This window comes from Nesoenas mayeri (assembly GCF_963082525.1).
Source record: "Nesoenas mayeri genome assembly, chromosome: 1".
In the NCBI taxonomy this organism is placed as follows: domain Eukaryota; kingdom Metazoa; phylum Chordata; class Aves; order Columbiformes; family Columbidae; genus Nesoenas; species Nesoenas mayeri.
In genome coordinates, this window is record NC_137541.1 from 143,103,160 (window position 1) to 143,124,860 (window position 21,701).

General features: G+C 39.2%; 2 protein-coding genes across 18 annotated transcripts in view; one reads left to right on the top strand and one right to left on the bottom strand.

The window, feature by feature from the left end:
* SENP7 (SUMO specific peptidase 7) overlaps positions 1 to 16,397 on the bottom strand; it is a 41,711-nt gene extending 25,314 nt beyond the window's left edge. For 7 of the 17 annotated variants that reach the window (XR_013921837.1, XM_080339473.1, XM_080339472.1 and 4 more), the window contains exons 1-6: positions 16,330 to 16,397; positions 14,880 to 14,936; positions 12,204 to 12,305; positions 8,727 to 8,821; positions 2,346 to 2,543; positions 389 to 586 (exon numbers count right to left, since the gene is read on the bottom strand). Coding sequence is in view for 16 of the 17 variants with exons in the window: in XM_080339473.1 (XP_080195599.1) it covers positions 389 to 586; positions 2,346 to 2,543; positions 8,727 to 8,821; positions 12,204 to 12,305; positions 14,880 to 14,915 (629 nt within the window). In the remaining variant the exon portion in view is untranslated. The other 10 variants (XM_080339469.1, XM_080339467.1, XM_080339461.1 and 7 more) reach the window with 10 other exon arrangements.
* On the top strand, positions 16,369 to 21,203 carry LOC308037708 (putative protein ARB2BP). The gene is made up of 3 exons (XM_080339680.1): positions 16,369 to 16,484; positions 17,654 to 17,727; positions 20,089 to 21,203. The coding sequence occupies exons 2-3, from the start codon at positions 17,698 to 17,700 to the stop codon at positions 21,148 to 21,150; spliced, it is 1,092 nt and encodes a 363-aa protein (XP_080195806.1). The 5' UTR covers positions 16,369 to 16,484; positions 17,654 to 17,697; the 3' UTR covers positions 21,151 to 21,203.
* Positions 21,204 to 21,701: the final 498 nt, after the last annotated feature.

Genomic DNA, 21,701 nt, shown 5'->3' on the forward strand with positions numbered 1-21,701 from the left:
AATGTGGAGAAATTTTGCAAAAGATATTACTTGAAATCATGCTAGAATCTATTAACACCAACAGGAAAGCAAAGTTTTGGTTCTGGACACAAAACTGACTTAAATGTGTTTGAATTACATGGCCATCTTCCCAAATCAAAACACTGATCTATTGTAAATTGAAATTCCTGCTATGAAAGAAAAGTAGCCCATTAACATCAGGTACAGTGAATCAGAATAAATGCAATGTTAAAACAGCTTATTGGAGCAGCATGCTAGTTTGCACTCAGGAAACTGATCTCCTGCTTCAAGAAAAGAGTATAAGAAAAATCCTTTCAAGGAAATTCTTTTCCATCATGAAGTTATGTCATTTCAGGAAGACTGGCAAAATCAGCAGTGAGCAACATACCTTTCAGACAGAAAGGAACTTTCACGAGGAGGACTTAATATTTGACATGTTTGTAGGCTGGCAGCAGATGATGATGGTAGTTGACCCGATTGCAACTTGTCAGCATCAGATAAATCTGCATCAATTATCACATGGCTGTCTATGTATTTTCTTCCAATTTTTGTCCTCAGGACATTTGTCAAAGTAACTGTGGGTTGCCTGCCATATACATAACAGTAAATCATAAATACTGCACTGAAATCTAGAGAAAGAAACTTTTTAAATTCATGTATCTTAGAGGCTTGACAATCATCAAACATCATTACTTCCCATCCCTTAGAGACAAAACAAAATCCCACTAAGGAACTTAAAACCCAGGGTAAGCAGATAAACACAAAAAAGCAACAAGAGACCAGGTTAAGAAACTCTAGCAATACTAATTTCACCCTAGCCAGATACAGTTCATACTACATTGCCTCTAACACATCATCTAAGTATTGTTGAAGAAACAGTAAATGTTTATCTCTAAAGAGCTTTCATGCAATATCTATACACATGTCTCGGAACTGTGCAGTAAACAATCTTGATTTTCCTGTGAACAAGAAGCCTCCAGTAAAACAGACTGAATTTTCTTAAGCACTAAGTCAGCAGGTAGAAAAGTAGCACACATGCAAAAAGGTAGCATTAGGGTTTTTTTTTTTTCCTTCCTCAATTTCCAGGTGGCATTCTACAGTAGGGGTGTCAAACTCATTTGCACTGGGGGGAGGCGACTCACACACCAGCCTCACGGTTGGCTCCAAAGGGCCAAATGGAATTTTAGGACTGGATAAATGTAACTACTCCTACACTTATACAGTCCTAAAATTCCATTTGGCCCTTTCGAGGCAACTGCAAGGCTGATGTGCCCCGCCCCCAGCACAAATGAGTTTGACATCCCTGGTCTACAGAATAGCAATAGCAAGGCTTAGAAAAGCATTTGGAAGAGTCAGAAGAGACAAGCATCAAAAATAAGCTAGCCAGAAATATGAAGATGCCCACTTAAGCACGGATATACAAGAGCAGCACAATTTATTTCATACAATGCCACTGCAGCCAGTTTGTTGTATAATTCTTCATTTGCCCACTTAGTTTCTCAAACTGGGATTTAAATTCTATCACTTCCATTACATCCTCATCCAACATATATTGCAATATCATAGCTTTTTTTGAATCTGTTATAAACAATAGTGTCTTTGGGGTATTGACTGCATAATTCTCCTGTTGTCTGTATCCATCCACAAAGCACACTCTAGCACCGACTGCATGATGTCTGGGGAAACACTCAGATCTCCTCTCGCACCAAGATGCAGAGGCACGCAGACAATAAGCAGTGAGGGTACAACTGAGAGGAAGAATCTAATATAGAAGAACACTGTAGTCTGGATGTAACCTTCAAAAAATGAAGCCCCTAAACTGTTTATCAGCAGCAGCTCAGAGAGAAAACTCCGTGAAAAAAAGCATTCACTCTAGCCATACTTCCCCATGGGTATCTGCAACTGAACACTGCTTGGGTGGGGAGGGAGATACTGGATTGGATACACTTTTCTTCTGACACTTTATGCCAGTTCCCATATTCTCAGGAGTAGTGTGAAATGGTTAACAGTGAAAATACACCTTGATACCTCCTCTGAGAAAAAAGGGCAGGTAAATGCAAGTGTACTCTTCACAAGAATTAAACCCCATACATTTTGAGAGTCAGAATTAATTGGTCTTGCCAGTACAGAACAATCTAGGAGCCACCTGATTAGAAAAGTCACTACAGCATGCTTGGCACCATCTCTCAACAATTATCAAAAGGAATTAAATCAAGTCAAATGACACAAGAATGAGAATACAGTTCATGAACAAGACAGCTGTGGTACAATAAAGAATACTTTCTCACTAGAAAAAAACTGCAAGGAGAATTATTTTGTTTATTGACAAGGCAAAGACAACGTACCTTTCAGACAGAAAAAGGCTTTGGAGAGCAGGGTTTAAAATTTGCTGTATCTTTAGGCTGGCAGCAGATGATGAAGGTGGTTGATCTGACTGCAGCTTGCCAGCATCAGAAAAATTAGCACCAGTTTTAGGTTGCATCTGTGTGTATTTTCTTCCTGTTTTTGTCCACAAGACATTCGTCAAGATAACTTTGGGTTGCCTGCCATACATATAATAATAAATTAATAATAGGGTGCTGAGTACTTCTCAAGTCACATGAACTCAAAAAGCTTTTCTATGAGTTTGTTATCTCTGCATCACACCTCATACCTTCAGTGGAATTAAGTTCACTTCCCAGACAACCTACAAGGCAGCTCTCTTTGGAGAACAGAATCACAAACACAACTCTTGATCAGGACAGCCTTTCAAGGTCTCTTCCTCTGGCATCAATGACTAACACATCCATATGTGATTCTGAAGAGGTTAACTTTCAGTGCAGAAGCATGCAAATTTTGGTGCATCTTTTTTATTGTGAAAGGTCGGAAGTGCTGCCACTATGGCCTTACAAACTGTTTTGAAAGCATATACTTGATCATTTGCAGGATATGAGAAAAAAAACCACTCACATTGTGACATCTTATTTTAGAACCATGAATATTATTGGTTCCCATGTCACAGATTACAATACAGCTGGGGAAAAAAAAAGCTAATACAGTATCTCAAATTCGCAGCTCCACTTGATTTCTATTCAATTTCACTAAAGAAATGACAATAATTATGAATTACAAAGTTAATAAAAATTCCTTATTGAAATTCTTCAAACAAGTAGCTATACTTAGCTGATCCTGCTAGATTGGTATTGAAGTCTTCACAATAGACTTTATTCTGCAGCATGGCCAATAATTTGGACAGTTTCCTTGTAAGCTGATGAGCACTATTTATCATAGATTGGATTGATTTCTTTTCAAACAGATGAGAATTTGACTTGTTTTCCCAGGGCTGGTACTAAGAGGACACTGAAGTTCAGGCTCATTTGTTGGTTTTAAAAGACTACTGAGGCATGAATTGCTTTTTCTATTGTATGTCTTAAAAACCAAACTAAAATCTTCACATTGTAGAGCAAGAATCTTTCTTTTATAGCTACAGGAAACCTTTTACTACTCACATAGCTGTCACATGCATGCTACAGTGACATATCTTAAGCAAATCACTGCAATTCCTCAGTGGTTTAGCCACTGTGCAAGCAACTTTTAAGAAATTATAGTTATCCCATTGACATGCTGCATTCAGCTCAAAATCATGGTCATTAATACATGGTACCTAGTGGTAAACAAATATAGGTAGAACATGAAAACTGCTGAAGAGATATTCCTGAACCTAAAAAATGATTTGGAACTGCCACACTAGTGAAACACATTGAACTTGGGAAGATGTTTCACATAATCCTTGTATTTTGCCCTTTCAATAGTTGCTGCATGTTGAGATTTCTTTTCCCTGCTTATTTTATTTACCATGTTAATAAGCTTGGAGAACTTGTATATCAACTGTGAACGCTAGTCAATCTTATAAGATCTCTGCATGACTCAATGCCACAACGTGTGTGCTATGAGCTGCTTTCTCTTAGAACTCTGCTGTGCATTTCGTAGACCAGTGGTTTCCAAACTTATTTTGATCATGCACTCCATCAGTAACAATATGTTGAACATGCACCTTCAACATGTTTATTTAATTATAATTTATATATGTACCAATATGTTAATATTATGTACATTATAAAAAAAAGATTTTTAAAAGGATGCAATAAAGATGAAATAAACATTTATTTTATTTATTAATTGTTTCAAAAAAAATATATCCTTCCTGCAACCCAATGGATTGTCTCGCACACATCACACCTTGGAGACCACTATCTAGACAGTGGCCAGTAAACCTGAATGGTTTGCATTCATAGCTGAGTAACTTAAGAGCAAGTGAAGGCAGTTTCCTCTACTCTCAGGGCTTTTCTTAGAAGTTTCCCAAAAACAAACAAACAAAAAAAAACTTCAATGGTAAAGAGGTAAAGCTTTTCCTCAAGAAAAAAAAATAAGAAAACACCACCACAACAAAAAATCCCCACCAAACCAACACAAAGACCTAAGTTAAGACACTCTGATGCCAAGAATCCAGACAGAGGAGAGTGTTATCTAAGGAGTGAGTGCTAGTTAGCTGTTGGAAAAACAGTCTAGGGTTTCTGAAGTGAGAGATTTATTCTCTGAAGGCAATGAGAAATTGTATGTACAAAGTCTCATTAGAAGGCTGATCTAAACCACAGAAGTTCTCCAGAATGTTTTAAGCAGTCAGGAAAAGGCAGGTCTACATTTGTGCTTTTATCTAGACCTGTATATACCCTATGATTACTAATGCAAATAACTGTTGTTTTTAAGAACATATTACAGTCTGAGAATGTGCTTCCAATACTGTAGACCTAAAAAGGGTTTGTTCTACACTCCAAAGATCCAGAAACTGGAGGTTCATTTGAAGACATGCTTTAACTGCTGAAAAGCTTAGAAAGTAAATACAAGTCATGAGGGACAGTTTAGTAACACTTATGTCTTACATTGTGGAGCCCAACGGTAGTAGCCTAGTAAGCATACAACAAACCTGCAAAGTGTTCTCAGTTTGGCAAAGGAAGCAAGGGACTTATTTTCTATGGAAGTTCCCACTAAGTCAGAAGTTCTAGCTTTCTTCTGGGCTTCTCAAATGTTCTGAGTTGATACATTAACCATAGTTCGGTATGTCAGAAGAGCTTACAGTGACCACCTATACATCATTTGTAGTTTGTCCAACTGTAAGGTATATTAGAAATAATGAATATAAGTAATATCTAAGGAAAGAAAGAAATAATACATTTAAGAAATGAGATAAAAATTTAGCTGCTTTCAGACTGCTAAGAAAATTTATAAATACTAAAGCAGTCAAAGGCAATTTCAAAGTCATCAAGTAACTCATGCAAATTCATCTTAAGAAGCTAGAGATCTAGTCTTGTTTTTTAATTTCCTCCTTAAAGGTAAGGAAGATACAAACTACGTTAGAGGTCCAGTTACTAAAGGGCTGTAGTGGAAAGACATTTTGTATTTTGGGGTCCGAGAAGAGATGAAGCAATAAAAGACTAAGCCAGATACTTCCCCTCTTTCTCTAACAGGACTTGAAATTACAAATTGAACCCTAAAGCATCTAAACAGCATTTTTTGTCCAAAACCATCAGTTGCAGAGATGGGCCCTGGCAATGTGAAGATGTGAATCAGAAATTATTTCTCCATTAAAAAAAAAACACACACACAAACAAAAAAACACCATTAAAAATAGCTACTTGGGAACACCATGAGACAATATAAATTTGTTAGTCTATACAGAACACTCTTCAGTTCTGAGTAGAATCATGCTGAGTCTAACAGCTTGTTTCCCACATCTAAAATCTTTCAGTTCTCATTGTTCCGCCTTGTAGAAATGCCAGATTTTTTTAAATTTCTATTTGTCAAACACAAGACACAATTATGAAATCCTAGTAAATTTAGCCTGAACTTCCAAGGTAATTAGTCCAGTGGGAACACACATGGTTACAGTCTTTATTTTAATTGTATGTTCAGGATTTGTAAAGATAACAGAAAATATTCCAACCCTTTAGGGTCTTTAACAATACCATTATGACAGAGAAAGTCCATAGCAGGACATAACAGAATCAGAATTTCCAGAGAAACTGGATTTCAATACCAATAGTTTGTTGGCCACCTTGGAAACTCAGGTTTGACAAACTGCTGACATTCACATGAGGCTAGACCTTGACAGGCACCAGGCCCCTCAGTAATTTGTTTTACTGATCACTATCAGGTACAGAATTTGTAAAGTTTCACACTTCTTTTATTTAAATGGCATTTATACATTTTAAGCAACTATCTTTGCAAAAATGATCTTACCATTGAAAGCACACATGCACTCGTGCAACTAGCTTTGCACTAGAAACGTGCAAAGAAGAGGAATCCCCAACACACAACAAGGAAGCAAACAGTATACATTTGGCTATTCTTAAAGATGTCAGTGACAGGCTAAGGCACCACCTTCTTAAGTAGTATCAGTTTTTGACTAAATACCTTGATAGGACAATTGGTTATGACCTGAACTTCAGAGCTGTGTAGTAGCTTCAGAGCTTTCAATGGCTTCCCTTTCTAAAGAAGGAATGGCATCTGGTGGTGTTTCTTGAAAAATCATGTCATTAAGACTGGGCATAAAACAGTTTCAGGAAAAGCATCTACACTTAAGTCAGCCTGTATATTTGTAAATGATGGTTGGTACACAGATCCCTCAATTACCTGTTAAATTGTCCACAGGGCAACAAAGATGATTAAGGGAGTAGAGCATCTCCCTTACGAAGAAAGGCTGAGGGAGCTGGGTCTCTTTAGTTTGGAGAAGAGGAGACTGATGGGGGACCTTATTAATGTTTACAAATATATGAAGGGTGAGTGTCACGAGGATGGAGCCAGGCTCTTCTCGGTGACATCCAATGGCAGGACAAAGGGTAATGGGATCAAGCTGGAACACAAGAGGCTCCACTTAAATTTGAGAAGAAACTACTTCTTAGTGAGGGTAACAGAGCACTGGAACAGGCTGCCCAGGGGAGGTTGTGGAGTCTCCTTCTCTGGAGACATTCAAATCCTGTCAGGACACCTTCCTGTGTAGCCTCATCTAGGTGATCTAGGTGTTCCTGCTCTGGCAGTGGGATTGGACTAGATGACCTTTTGAGGTTCCTTCCAATCCCTAACATTCTGTGATTCTGAGTGATTCGTACAAAAGACATTTCAAAACAGAAAAATTAACATCAAGCAGAAAAAAGCAAGCGAATTACACATTAAAAGCAAGCCCCACCAGCAGACTCAGCAAGTAACCTGCACAACACCAAGACTGGAGGCATCTTGGTGAAGGAAAATCAAAGACAATTATTTTTGTTTCTAAAGCAAGCACCTACCTTACACCCTCTTCTCTACTGCCACAAAAGATAATAAAATACATAAGCAAAGGTAATGAAAACATACTTACACATGTAAGAATGGAACAGACAAAAAATATATATTATGAAAAACACCATTAGCTGCTCCTGGTGAGTCTCAAATCATTTTCACTGATGAAAAAGGATTATCCTACCTTACAAAGTATGGGACCAAAAGCTATTGTTTGTATCCCTTCGGGTAAAAGGTTTGACCTCTATTTCACTCAACTACCAGAGATGCTAGATCCAGTTCCTTTCTCAATTATTATATTTGGGTATACTCAAGTGTTGTAACCAGTAGCTCAAATTTCTTCAAATTTATATTAGAAAGTGATCCAAATGAGACCTGGAGGCTACTGACTCCTTTTGGAGTAAATTAGTAATAATTGTCTTTAGCTCCATCTTCATGCCTACATTCTTCTATCAGTAAACACAAATTTTGAGAAATAAATATTTTTACAGTGGGATGCCACATACCATGTGAGGGTCACCCCATCAAGTCATAAAAGCATCCTGTCCTAGGTTTACAGAATAAAGCCACTGATAGACTTGAGGTATATTCAGCTATGCTTCTGCAGTACATGCACAGCTCAAGAGGTCCTTGGCCTTTCAGAGCTCAAAGGAATAACGTCTCGACAGAACAAGATGTTGTCAACTATAGCATTTATAGCTTCAAAATTTTCTTGGATAAACACTTATCTAGGTGACAGGTTCACAGAAGATCATTTTAAATAATTTTCCATAATCTCAAAAAAACCAAGATACTTGTTCTTGGCAACAGAGAAATGGCACATCAGTCTTATTTACTCACTTCAGTGTCTTGACTATAAGACAAAGGTAAAAAACACCTAGTTTTTTCTGCCTTCCTCTACTAATTATCACGCTCCTTGTTTTGTTGTTCTTGTGTGTTTGTTTTTTGGGGGTTTTGTTTGGTTGGTTTTGTTTTTGTTGGGTTTAAGAGCTGATAAAGCCGTCTTAATGACTGTGGACTACAGAGCAAAAATTGACAAGAAAAGACAATCCAGAAAACTCCTTAAATATCTAAAATACCTAGGACTAGAATGATAATTTACACTTGGAAAGTAATGAACACCATTCAGGATTCCAAGCAGCTCAATTAGCAGTAATTCCTTAAGTGTTGTACTCCCATTCTGAAGTTGCAGCCTTGTGTTGTGTTAAAAAAAAAAACAAAAAACAAAAGTTATGGTTTCTTCCTAATTCATAATGCCATTACATCACTGACACATTATTATCTGAAAGTGGGCTACCTAACAGCTTGAAAACACACATAACCAGGTAGAGACCAGGCATATTTATCTTTGGTTAAGATTATGAAACTCTGAATAGACAAAGAGAAGAGCTAATTTTGAGATGACTTCTTACCCAATTGATTCTTCATCATTAGAGTTGGGTCTGTCACAGTCCTTTTGCCTTTTTCCTTTTGTGGAAGGCTCTCTGTTGTTGGCACTTGATTTCCACTGAAATAAAACAAAATCAGGAGGCTCCAACAGACATAAATATGTCAATGGATATTACACTACAAAGAGGGAACAACGTCATACATCAAAATAAGGCAAGTGATCAAATAAAGCAGATCCACAAAGACTATGTAAAACAATTTTGCAAAGAATGAATTTGATTGATTTAAAGCACCCATGTACCACCTGATCTTGAATGGAACATCTTGCTCCGAAAGAAATTTGACAATACAGGACAATTCTATTATTTCCCTATTCAAAGGAGAGCTATCTCAAACAGGGGTTAAATATTAGGCCTGTTTTACAAAATCACAAACACACAAAATAACTTCTGCTTTCTTTAACTCCATGCATTTAAACTGTCCTGGTTTTGTTTAAAACAAGACCAGTTCTCTTTTAGTGAATTTTCCTTTCAGCTAAGTTCTTCTAAGTAACTGCACTTTTCTGAATTTGTCTGCGTGTTTTTTAGACACTGTTTGCTCCAGAGCTGATAATGGTAGCAACAGTATGCAGAAAAGGCCCAGGTTTAGACTTATCACTATGATAGCCAAGGTTACTGATAAATTTTGCACATCCTGTAAGCGAGAGGGGCGTATTTGCAAGGAAGGCTGGACAGAACAGGTGACTAAAAATGACCAACTAAGCATTCTATCCCATACACATCATACACCCTATAAAAGTGGGACATCACAAGGGTCTTGCTCTCTTCAACCCTGGTGAGCACCTGAAGAGGACCCTGCCAAGTTTCGCTTGTGATCCAACGCCTGGTTACAGACTCTGCATCCCTGAAACCAGTTCCAGTGTACTGTGGAGTCCAGCCCAGGGCTTTCTGGTACTTGCCCTGCCACCACTGGAACAATGCCAGCTCTACTGCAGGCCACTGCTGTGCCACGCCAGGAAATTCAACATTCATTTGCATTTTTTGTATTATTTTCTCTATTTATTAGTAGCACTAGTAAGGCATTTTAAACTTTCAAACTTTTAAGTCTCTCTCCATTTTTCTCCTATTACCTCTCTTTAGTGGGGAAGGCAGAAGGTTAATAGAGAGCACCTGCCACAGTTTGTCACCCTGCAGTAAACAGTAACAAAACAAATTATATTCCACTCAAAGATATAAAATTCAGAGAAGGAAAAGGAATTTGAAGGTTTGGTACTTAGATGAAAAAAGGAGGTTGAGTGGAGACCTTACTGCACTCCACAACTATCTGAAAAGAGGTTGTAGTGAGGTGGAAATCAGTCTCTTTTCCCAAGTAAAAAGTAATAATACAAGAGGAAATGGCCTCAAGTTACAACAGGGGAGGTTCAGATTGGATACTAGGAAAAATTTCTTCACAGAAAGGGTTGTCAGGCATTGGAACAGGCTGCACAGGGAAGTGGTGGAGTCACCATCTCCAGAGGTGTTTAAAAGATGTATAGATGATGTACTTAGGGACATGGTTTAGAAGTGCACTTGGCAGTGCCAGGTTAATGGTTGGACTTGATGATCTTAAAATAATTTTGGTTGGAAAAGACCTTTAAAAACCCCACAACACTAACAACAACAACACCACAACCTTCATTTTTTTTTCAAATTCTCTTACCTTACCAGAAGGCACTTATATTTTCAAATTAAGTAAACAAAGGCCCACCAGAACACAGGTTTCTAGAATTGCAGAAATGACTGTATCTCCCTCTGCCATCACCTCCTCCTAATCACACCTCACTTTTTTTAATGTAACAGATAATAAACCAAACAGATGTTTAAGAATTATGCCATTCATGCTGAAAGCAGACAAACTTATGCTCATTTCTGTTTAAGTGTGGAGTGAACAGGCATCTGAAAAATTCACGTCCATTTGTATTTTACATTCTTCAGCGAAGTCAGAGATGTAGCCCAAAATCAATCTCTTCCCTACCATAGGGGCCACCTCTGTAATGGAAAATCATCATTAAAACAACTGGCAGCAGGAAATTGCCTTGAAGGTGTTTTCCCCTTCTCATACCTTCAAACATCTAGTTCACCTCATAGCACTGGTCTTCAAGCATGTTACAGACCTATATGCACAAGTCACTGAAAGCTGCACAAAGTTTCTCAAACAATATGGAGAAAACTCTGGCAGTACTCAATACAACCTGGACAGATCTTTGCGTGGATAAAATAGTAGCATATATTTTAATTATAACTCATTTGCAATCTTTTAAAGTAGAATATAAACACCAGTCAGTGTTTAAAGCATAGGAAGCCTTTTACCACATGGAAAAGTCTGAAACACATAGACACAGGTAAGAAAAATAAGAAATGCAAAAATCAGACAATACGCAGGAAATAACACGGAAAACTTCTTTTTTTCAATTTAGTAAAATCATTAATCGCTGGTTTCACAGAGTGAAAGAAAGAAAAGAAGAACTCCATACAAGTGTTGTCTGGCTCTGCCTAAGAGGTTGCTGCTTGTAACCACTTCAGTTTAAAAACCTGAGTGTAATTGGATGCTCTGCTCACTTGAAGAATTAACAGCATAGAACACAACCACACAGTGAGTTTGTATTGCAGCATACTCAAATGACCCAGCCTACCAAGAGACCTGGGTCACATCATCACCACTACTGTAAGTCAGAAAAACATTCTTAACTTCCCTCAATAGGTTTTTAAAACTCCTGTTTGTCCAGCTCCATGATTCTGAAAGCACTAAAACAAGCAACAAACTCTCAATGCTGAGCTGAAGGAGTCAAGAGTAGAAAAATACATTTTAAAAATGCTTACTGAATTCAAAACAGATTTATAGAAGCAAATATTTGCTTCTATATGTGACTGAGATGATCAAGACAGTCATTTATGATAAATGGCATAAGCACTCTTACAGTCTTTCGGTCTTAATATCGAAATCAGTTATTTCTGTATTAGCACCTGAAATTCTGTCAAAAATCATACAGTACTTAATATATTATCTTAGAGTTTAAGATCTTGGATACAATAATGACCAATTGAAAACTCCATGTAAAAATTATTTCCCTATCACAACAAAGAGTTTGGTAACTGACATGAATATAACCTGAAAGTTCAGGAATCAGAAGGCAATTAGCTATATATATATAGACATACACACATACATAATTTGCCTTTAAACTCATGATTTTCAAGATAATTTCAAACTACACCTGAAGACCAACTCTGCTTTTTAATGATCTGGGTTAGCAATACAGCACTGAGGCTTCCATTTCTGTAACTGTACACTTGCAGGGAGATTTCAGACCTATACACTTGCCTCTTTCCAAGACAATCTGGGTCAGATATGGGTCATAAGGCAGCATTTAGTGTTGAGAAAAATCCAGCCTCCAAACTAGAACAAAAAACCCATGTAACATTCTCCTACAGACTTTTACACTCCAGAGAACAACTCTTTACCTCTTTTAAAGGGTAGTCCCAATGGTGGGAGCCTGGAAGCCTTGCCAGAGGTGACTGAACTTGGATGTCCTCTGACTTGGTTTTCTTCTTTGGTATACGAAACTGAAATTAGATAATGTTACACACATGATAAAACTAAATTATCCACAGGTGCTATGAGCTGACATATTGGCATGTACAGTTTTCCTAACTGTCAGGCAAAACAAATTTGCAAGGGAAGCACTGACCTGTGACACTAAATTAAACAGATTCCTCATTGATGCTTGATCCTATATCATGTATTATACCACATGAGGAGCTAGTTTTAACACATGAACTGTCTGAAAAAGCTCTTCCTATTTAATTAACTTCACAATAACTTCACAATAAGTGTGTGCCCAAAAGGTAAGAACCAACCTACTGGCACTTATTTTCTTAGTTCCCTCTGATTTGTTAACACTCTAGTTTGATAATTTCAGCTTAGAAAATGATAAAGAGAAAACAAAACAGCTGAATGTTATGATGACTGTCACACCAGATGTGCTTTGTCAAAAAGAAAATTCAGGATTAAGAGCAATTATATCTTAGAATAGTATGAATATTTTGGAATGATAATTTAGCATCAATACACTACAATGTACTCAAAATGGTATCAGCTATGGCCATGGCCAAGCTTTACAACAATTGAACCAGGCTTTCAAAAATAATTACTGAAAGAAAGCAGTAATTCATAGAAATTTGCCAATCAGAAAAAAAAAAAAAATGTAGGAAATAATGATCATTCATTGAAATTCAAAACTAAAACAGTCAAACTAAATTCTTAGCAGTTCATCAATACAAGGAAAGAGGGTGATATTTCTTATCAATTAAACCAGTTAAAATAATATCAACTGAAAGAATTATAGTGCAAGCCTTGCCATTTCTCCAGGTATCCAGAGAAGCAAAACCTTACACTATAAAAACGATCAGGTTAGACTGTCTAAGAGATGGAATGCAACATTTACATCTTTCAGACAACTGAGTCTGTTTTAGCCAGGAAAAAAGCTGAAGCTACTCCATATGATGGTTACTGTCAAGTGTATTATGAATTTAACTTGCAAGCCACCAGAAGCGCTACCTTGTAACACGAAATTACAAGCAAGGACTCTAGAACAGCAACACTAACAACTTAATAATTAACACAGAAACTGCATTCATTAGGTCTGTAGACAGTCCTTCAGACAGATCGTAACTGAAGCATACTGTACCATAATGGAATAATCTTTCGGTTTTTCAGTTGGAATTGTGAGTGCTCTTATTCCTTCTCTACACTTATTTGAAACAAAGATTTTTTTTTTTATCAATTAGACCTGAATTTCTATACAGTACCTCAAACTGCTTTTGCTGGTCAAATCCCGTAATAACAAATACACCACTAATAACAGATTCCTCAAAGTATAAAGGATGTAAATCTTACGTACAGGCAACAACTTCTCATATAAGTACCTTCCCTTCTTTTTCAATTAATACTTAAGGACCGAAATAGCCATTTTCTTATTCAAGAACATCTGCAATTAGATTACTTGGTTTATGTGGGTTTTGTTGGGTTTTTTTTTTTTGGTTTTGGTTTTTTTTTTTTTTGAGAAGCAACCTATAAACATGCGGTATCAGTCAGAATACATTCTTCTGATCTACATCTTAATGGCCAGGTGCAAGTTTCTTCCTTCAGAACTCCATCTGCTGCCTGACTAGTGGTTGCTGTTATGAGCTTCCTAAGAAAACATATTTATCTAAAATTTCAACATGCATTTACAGTTACAGAGGTTCAGATAACCACGTCTAATAGCATAACAGATTACACTGAGAACAGACAATATCAGACTCAGAAACCAGAAAAGGCAGATGGACAGAAGCACAAGATATCTTCATCAACAAAATTTCTACCTCACTGTACAATACCTTCCCAAAGCTTGCACTCATTAAGAAGATAGTGTTCTGCAGAGCCCACAATTAACTTATGGAACAGGCACAACGTCAAGCAGTAACCAGCATAGGTCTGTATCTACAATAAGTACAACGTATGCCATTGCTTCAGCTTTTCCCTAATGGGAAGTGACTAACTCAACACATACTCCTGCACAGACACTTAGCAGACTCCTCATCTAAACCAGCAGTACTCTTCTGAAGGTTCCAACCTGTAGGAGTAAGGGTCAGAGAAAGTGCATAAACAAGGTGCGGCAAACAACTTGATTTCCAAAACACTAAGCAGTCCAGACCTAACCCAATCAAATCAGCTGCTGTGCTTACAATTTTATACCAGTTCTTCCATTGCTAGAAACTACTACTAATAGGAATATCTTATAAAAAATAAACACTAGCATAAGTAACCTCTGAACACATATCTTCAAATAACTACTATGCAGCTGCTCTACTTACTTGAGCATTACTCTTAACATTTTAGATATTAAGTCTTAAAATATCCTTGAAAACACACTTTTTATGTGAAAACAAATGTTAAGCCTATCATAGATAAACACATGTTCAACAGCAGACTTTACTATTGAGTGCTACAAAAATAAACTGTTTCTCAGGAAAGAGTACTCCAACAAAGCGAAATTTGGACCAGTGGAGAATTAATTTAGTTATGCAAATGCATCAGGACACCCTAGGATACCCACAGCCTCAAAATAAATTGTTGCAAAATGTAGAAAGACTTACACTGACATGACTTGAAGATGATGTTCTTCCTTCCATGATTTTCTCTTCTGAAAAAAGCTATAAAATAAGCTTATTAATTAGTGTTTATTCAGAGGGAATCAGGACCACAGTAGTAAGTAACAAGCAAGAATAATAAAACAATTTTTGAGCAAGCTAGCACAAAGAAAGCTCATTCACAGAATGGCTTTGGTTGGAGAGGACCTGTAAAAGATCATCTAGTTCCAACTCCCCTGCCATAGGCTGGGACATTTTTCACAAGATCAGGTTGCTCAAAGTCCTGTGTAGTCTGACCTTGAATACTTCCAAAGGCATCCCAAATTTTTCTGAGCAACTTGTTCCAGTGTCTCACCACTCTCCTCAGAAAAAAATTTCTTCCTAATGTCCAACCTAAATCTACCTTCTTTCAGGTTAAAACTATTGCCCCTTGCCCTGTCACTATAGCCTTTGGAAAAAAGTCATCCACAGCCACAATACAGGGAAGATGTGCTTGGGCAAGGCTCTGAATTGCCAGCACAGACAGTTAATAAAAATTTCATAGAATCATTTAGGTTGGAAGAGACTCCTTAACTCCATCTCCTGGCCAGCACATAACTAAGAAGCAATTCAGGCTTTGATTATAAAGTGAAAAGGAATCACAGAAAACATCTGCAATGCTACAGGAGCCTCAAGAGTAAAGAAAACTCAAGGATTCCTGTGAGCAGATAACCTTCTTTCTCTGAGGAAGAACATAGCTTCAGAATCTCAGCATTCACAGGGTTTATTCTCTTTATAAATACTCTGTATGACTCTAGTATAACATCTTCAAACCTTACAGCTAGTTTGAAGTCTCTCAATATGGCCTTTAAGTTCCTGTACTTTCATTTAGCTCAGCAGTTTTTCCGTTTCCAGCCCTGCTACAGGGAACAGCAACATCTATTGATAACTAAAGGAAACTGAAATTATCGCCTATTCCAACACCCGCGAAGAGGTAAAGCTGACAAGCGGCGGCATTCTGACAGCTCCGAGGGTGAACGGAGGCACCACCCAGGGGCTACACCACCCTGGCACCGCTTGAGCCCGCCCCCGAGCAGGCCAGCGGGGCAGAGCGCGGCCGTCCCGCACACCCCCAGCTCCCACCTCAGCCGCCGGCTGCTCCCGCTGGGCTGGGAACGGGCTTCCCACTGACAGGCGCTGAGGGTCAGCGGTGCCGCGTTTCCACTCTCTCGGCCTCCTTACAGAGGAGCACCGACGCCGCCACTCCAGCCACCACCACTCCTACCCTCGGCGTGTCCAGCCCCTCACCCACCCTCCTCTGCCGGCTTCGCTCATTCGCGATACCCTGTACGGCACGGACAGCCCGGCCAGCTGCGACACTGACTGCACAGCACCCACCAGGACGCTGCCATCAGTCCCCCTTCAGCGGCTAAAGAGCAGGGAGGGAGCAGCCCCAGCAGCACCACACAACACTCACCCCCACAGCTGCGCCACTCTTGTTTATCTAGGCCCCGTCGCCGCCTGCGCAGCTTCGCCGGGCACTTCCGGGCTCAGCACTGCTTCCGCCCGGGCCGGGACGGCCGCCCCGCCCCGTAACAGCTGTAACCGTTTCCCCGCCCTCTCTCCCGCCCGGTAACGGCTGTAACCGTCTCCGCCACCCTCTGTCCCGCCTCGTCCGCGAAGCGCTGGCCTGCAGCTGCCCGCGCTCCCCTTCGTCGCGTCACGGGGGCTCCCACTCTCCAACCGCCTCCTGCCTGCCCCAATGTCAGCCCTGCGAGCCGCCCCCCGCCCCTCCCTCACAGGCGTGCCGTGCCGTGCCGTGCCGTGCCGTGCCGTGCCGCGCCGCGCCGCTTGGGTCCCGCCTGGAGTCGAGCCACTGAGGCAGGGGAAAAAATGTGAATGGCTTGAGAGTGTCACAGGTGTGCTGTCACACACGTGTTGCTGCACCTGACAAACCGATGAGCAGCAATAAAATGAGTAGTTCTATGAACACGATAAGATACAGTTAAAGGAAGTACGGGCTAGCAAACGGAATACTGAATTTTGTGGAAGGAGTCAGGAGAACCTTGATATTTTTTAAGGAGTAATAAACGGCCCAACCCAATCAGGTTTAAATCGCACCTCGCCAACCACCTTTCCCTCCTGAGCTCCCCCACCCCCGTTTCAGTCAGACCCCGGGAGGTGGGTTCCTCCTGGGACCGGGTTCGGCTGCCGGGCTCCCTGCGCATCCCCCGGCAGCGTCCTCATAACCCCGGCTGCCGCCGCGGCTTCTAGCCGGGAGCCGTGCGAGTCCTCCCATCGGCAAGTAGAGACAATTTTGTTGGTGGTGGTGCTGGTTTTGTGGTTGGTTGGGGTTTTCCTGTGTTTTTTGTTGGTGGCGGTTTGTTTGGTTGGGGTTTTTTTTAATTTTTTTTGTTGTTATTTTTAGTTTGGTGTTTTGGGGTGGTTTTGTTTGTTTGTGGGTTTTGTTTGTTTGCGGGTTTTTTGTTTGTTTTCAGAGCAGCTTCAGAATGGTTAAGTTTTGCTTGTAACTTTCTGTTTTGCTTTCTTGGTAGTGCCTTTACAGCAAGTAATGGGAAGCTGTGCAAAATTAGTTTTGATAACTTCGTAAGTTTTACAACGAAAAGGTTTAGCTTGAACTTATGGTCAGGCATAAATTACAAATGTGAGATGTTAGGTTGTCACTTAGAGCTATCTGAAGCACTTTAGATGGCCTTAACTATCATCAGCCAATACATTTTATAGATAATAAAGCACATAATGAAACCTGAACTAAGATTGGTTTATTTTCTTTCATGCAGAGAAATTGTCTACAATCCCAGAGTGAAAAAGACTTCCCTCTAGGATGATGACAGATTTTACAGGAGAGCATATGGTAATGTTGAGCTTCACTAGAGTAAAGTTTTTAAATGGGAAAATCTCATAAAGAGTAATACTTACATTGCGGTAGTTTCCAAATATGCCAACTGCTGTAACAAATGCTAGCTGAAATTACAGCTGAAGAATCTTACAATCCAAACAGAAAGACTGGAGGAAGGGTAAGAGGTATTGTTTTCACCTCTAACAGTAATTTTTAAAAAAATCAAAATAGCAATTTCAAAGGTTGCCAGAATAAACACCCTTGAATACTGTATTTATATATAGGCAATGAAGCGTAAGCAGCACTCAACACTGATACTAAAATCTACATTTGCCAAAAAAATTGCAGCTATATCTAGAGCAATCTATAACTGCTGCTTTTTAATTATATAAATGGCATTACTACAATAAAATCAGTCCTCCAGACTCATAATTATGTGATTCTGAAGTGCTATTCAAATGAACTCTTAAGTGATAACCTACTATAAATTGCTTCCAAACTTTTCAGTTTGCACCTTGAAGGCAATTTAGAAAGTCATCCCTATGCCTGATGTAAAACTGTATTTTTTTTGCTTCTGCTTCCTGAAATCTTTAGAAATCTTTCCCGATGCTTTGTAAAATAGATATTTAGGTAGATGCTCAATATTACATACACAGGGTTTAATTTGGAAACAGGTATCCTTGTTTTGTTTTTGAACTGAGAAAGCAATGTTGTTACTATTAGCTGAAGTAAGAGAACTTTCAGTTCATACCATATTGGGAAACTACAGTCTCCAACCGTTTAGGGGTAAGGAGAGAAAGAGACTGAGAGATGTGCTGGACAGGATGCCACTCTATGAGGAAACTGCATTTACCTAACTGTTATGGAATGCTTCCTCTGTGCTTCACCTTTCTCCGCAGACATCTTTCCTTAAACCATGTCCATTTTTCTCTCACTTCATTGCATGGGGAAAACAACATGAATATCGGTAGCTTACTCCCTACTAAATAGGACTTCTTTGTGTGTGAATTGCCAGTATTTCCATAGGATAGCAAACTGACTGTCCTTCTATCTGCTTTGTGTCTTTCATACCTCCCTACAGAATGAAAAGATTGTAGATAAACATGTGCACTTGCAGCTTCTTTGTGCTGTTTACATTCCAAGAAACAGGCAAGACAGTATCATAGAATCATAGAATGTCCTGAGTTGGAAGGGACCCACAAGGATCATAGAGTCCAACTCCTGAAATATCTAATAGAATCTGATTTCCCACCCCCCCCCCCTTTCTTTGTGTACTTATTATACAGATAAAAAAAGAAGGTAGCATTTTCTAGCCTACTCTCTATCTATTGGAAGACAGGAATTACCTTGAAGAAAGGACTTAACATCTCTGACCCAATGGAGATTGCTCAAAAGGAAAATGTATATGGTGTTGTTCTGTTGAAAAGAAATAATATATTTTTTTTTAATTTGTAAGTGTAAGAAATATTTTTCAATATGCTAAGCAGCTTACTCAAGGAAACTTGCATTTCATGAAGGAGTTGGGCTCCAACTCAAGTTGCTTATATGAAGATTTTCAGATCCCTATCTGTCCTAGTGATCAGCTTTACTAGATGGTACAGCGAGTTTTAACATGGAATGAAGGTGATTTACTCAGTTCTAAAAACCTGTTAGTTGAGTAATAGCCTATACCGATGTATTTGCCCAATATAACTTTATATAAACCATTTGCCAAAACAAAATTCCTGTGTTAAGATGATAAATTAATTTAAAAAATACTGATAACTGTGGAAATCTAATGCTTTTAGGACAAAAATCCTTTAGTGTGGTTAGAATCCTACTTTTAAAGGTTACCCCATGTTTACTGCAGCTAGTGACAGTCAGTAGTAGACTGAAGAGTTATTAGGAAAATAGAAGGTTATGATAAGCTTAATTTTTCAGTTGCATGGAAGCCTCTCCCTGGAATGGAATAATACTTATCAGTTAACCAGTCTCATGATTTGAAAAATTGTCTTAGCTGAAACTAGAGACCTCAGTCTAATCTTACGAAAGCTGGCTGCATGGGCTTTTTTTCCACCTGTTGGTGTCATCTAGGTTGTTCCTGGATGACGGTGGTTTGCTTATTCTGTCATCCATTCTACAATTTCCATGTGGCAAGTGCTTGCAAGACAAACGAATAATTGGAGAGAAATTTAGCACCAGAATTTAGTGACCAACACCTGCGAGAGGCTTTAAAAGCAGCTGGATTAGTACAGACCATCAAGAGATAATCTGTATCAATGAGTAGTTTGTTTATAACCACTGCTAAATCTGAACTCCAATACAATAGGGTTTTTTTTAATGTAGGTGATGTATGGAGGTCTGTGACTACACTGACAAAGTCTTCTTCATTTGTAGTGGTTACAACTACAGCATGAACTAAGCCTGAGGAAACTAATGGAGGGTTCAAAGTATCAAGAGGAACTGAAGTATGACTTCAATATAAAAGGGGAACTGAGGCATCTGGATACAAATGAGTCCTTTGTTTTCAATTATTATAAAAATGCACATGAGCAGAATCATAAACGCTATCAAGTTTTGGGACATTTGATTACACAGTATGTTTATGAGCTCCTGGAAAGAGTTTGCATGCTTCAGAAGGTTTATATTCCTACTGATGCTACAGAGAATGAACCAAGAAGCTTCTTTTTCATGAGCAAGAATGCACTAACAAGTTCCTGTAGCCTAATTGTCCTTCTTCAAGACCGTGGAGTTTTCCGTGCTGGACAGTGGGGGCAAAAGACAACTGTCAGCGAGGGCCTGGGGCGTGGAACACAAATACCTTTCATCAAAATGGCCCTTGAAAGCCACAGTGAAGTGATTGTACTGAATCCCAATGACAACTTTGTTGATCTGAATACTGAAAATGAGAGGTTAAGCTTTTCTGCCAGGGAAGAAGCACCAACTTCTGTGCAGTCCGTCTGGTGGCTCCCCAAAAGGTGCAGCAGCAGCCCTGAGGAGCATACCACATATATATGGGATCATTTCATTTCAAAGAGCACAACAAAGCATGTGGCCTTCATTGCCCATGGTTATGGTGGCTTGGTGTTTGTTGATCTGCTAGTGCAGAGAAAATTGGAGGTAATGAACAAAGTGTACTCGGTGGCATTCATTGACTCTGTGCACAACACACGGCACCAGACTAGAAGCGACCCACAAATACAAGAATGGATACAGAAATACTGTCGTGAGTGGGTGTCAGACAGTAAGCCTCTAGATAAAGCTGTGGCTTCTCTCCTGAAAGCGAATTGTCCTACTGTCTCTGCTGGTACTGAAAAGTATGGTTTAGCACCCTCCTGCTGCTTACATGCCATCTTTAAGTACCTGAAGAGCATGCTGAAAGCCAAGACCACAGCAGCCTCTAGGCATTCACCGGTTGCAACCAGAAGTAGCACAAGAAAGAAGAGAGGCAACGTATAAAGGTATACTGATTTGTTCTTGATAGTGGTTTCTTCCTTTCGTAACTGCCCCTGCACCTTTCAGTCCTCTAAGGTTCTTCATCTCACTGTGGAGAAACTTACAGTTCTAAGTTTGAAGCTAGCCTGTTTGTTTTTGAGAAACACATAAATACAAGTTAACTATTAGGAAAGAAGTGCATTGTTGAAAGCTTTAAGCCACAACCCTTCAGATGGCTGTGAAATTTAAAGCTGCACAAAATAAAGATGTTAAGGTATATCTGTTGTCATCTGTATCTCTTTGTTTAATAACCACTCTGTAGTTATGGCTCTATAATCAGACTAAAGTATCAGGAAAACAATTCTTAAGCGCATAGCTTTCCTTAAAAGGACAAAGCATGTAAAGGACCTTCTTCCTCCCCAATATCATATACTGTTTAAAATCTTTCAAGAGCTGAACATCCACCTTCCTCCTTGAAGCATTTACTGTTAGGATGAATGATACTTCAGGGGCTACATACTACTACCTTCCCTCCAGTCAGAGATGGTGTGCCCAAACTGGTGTGCCAGTGAGCT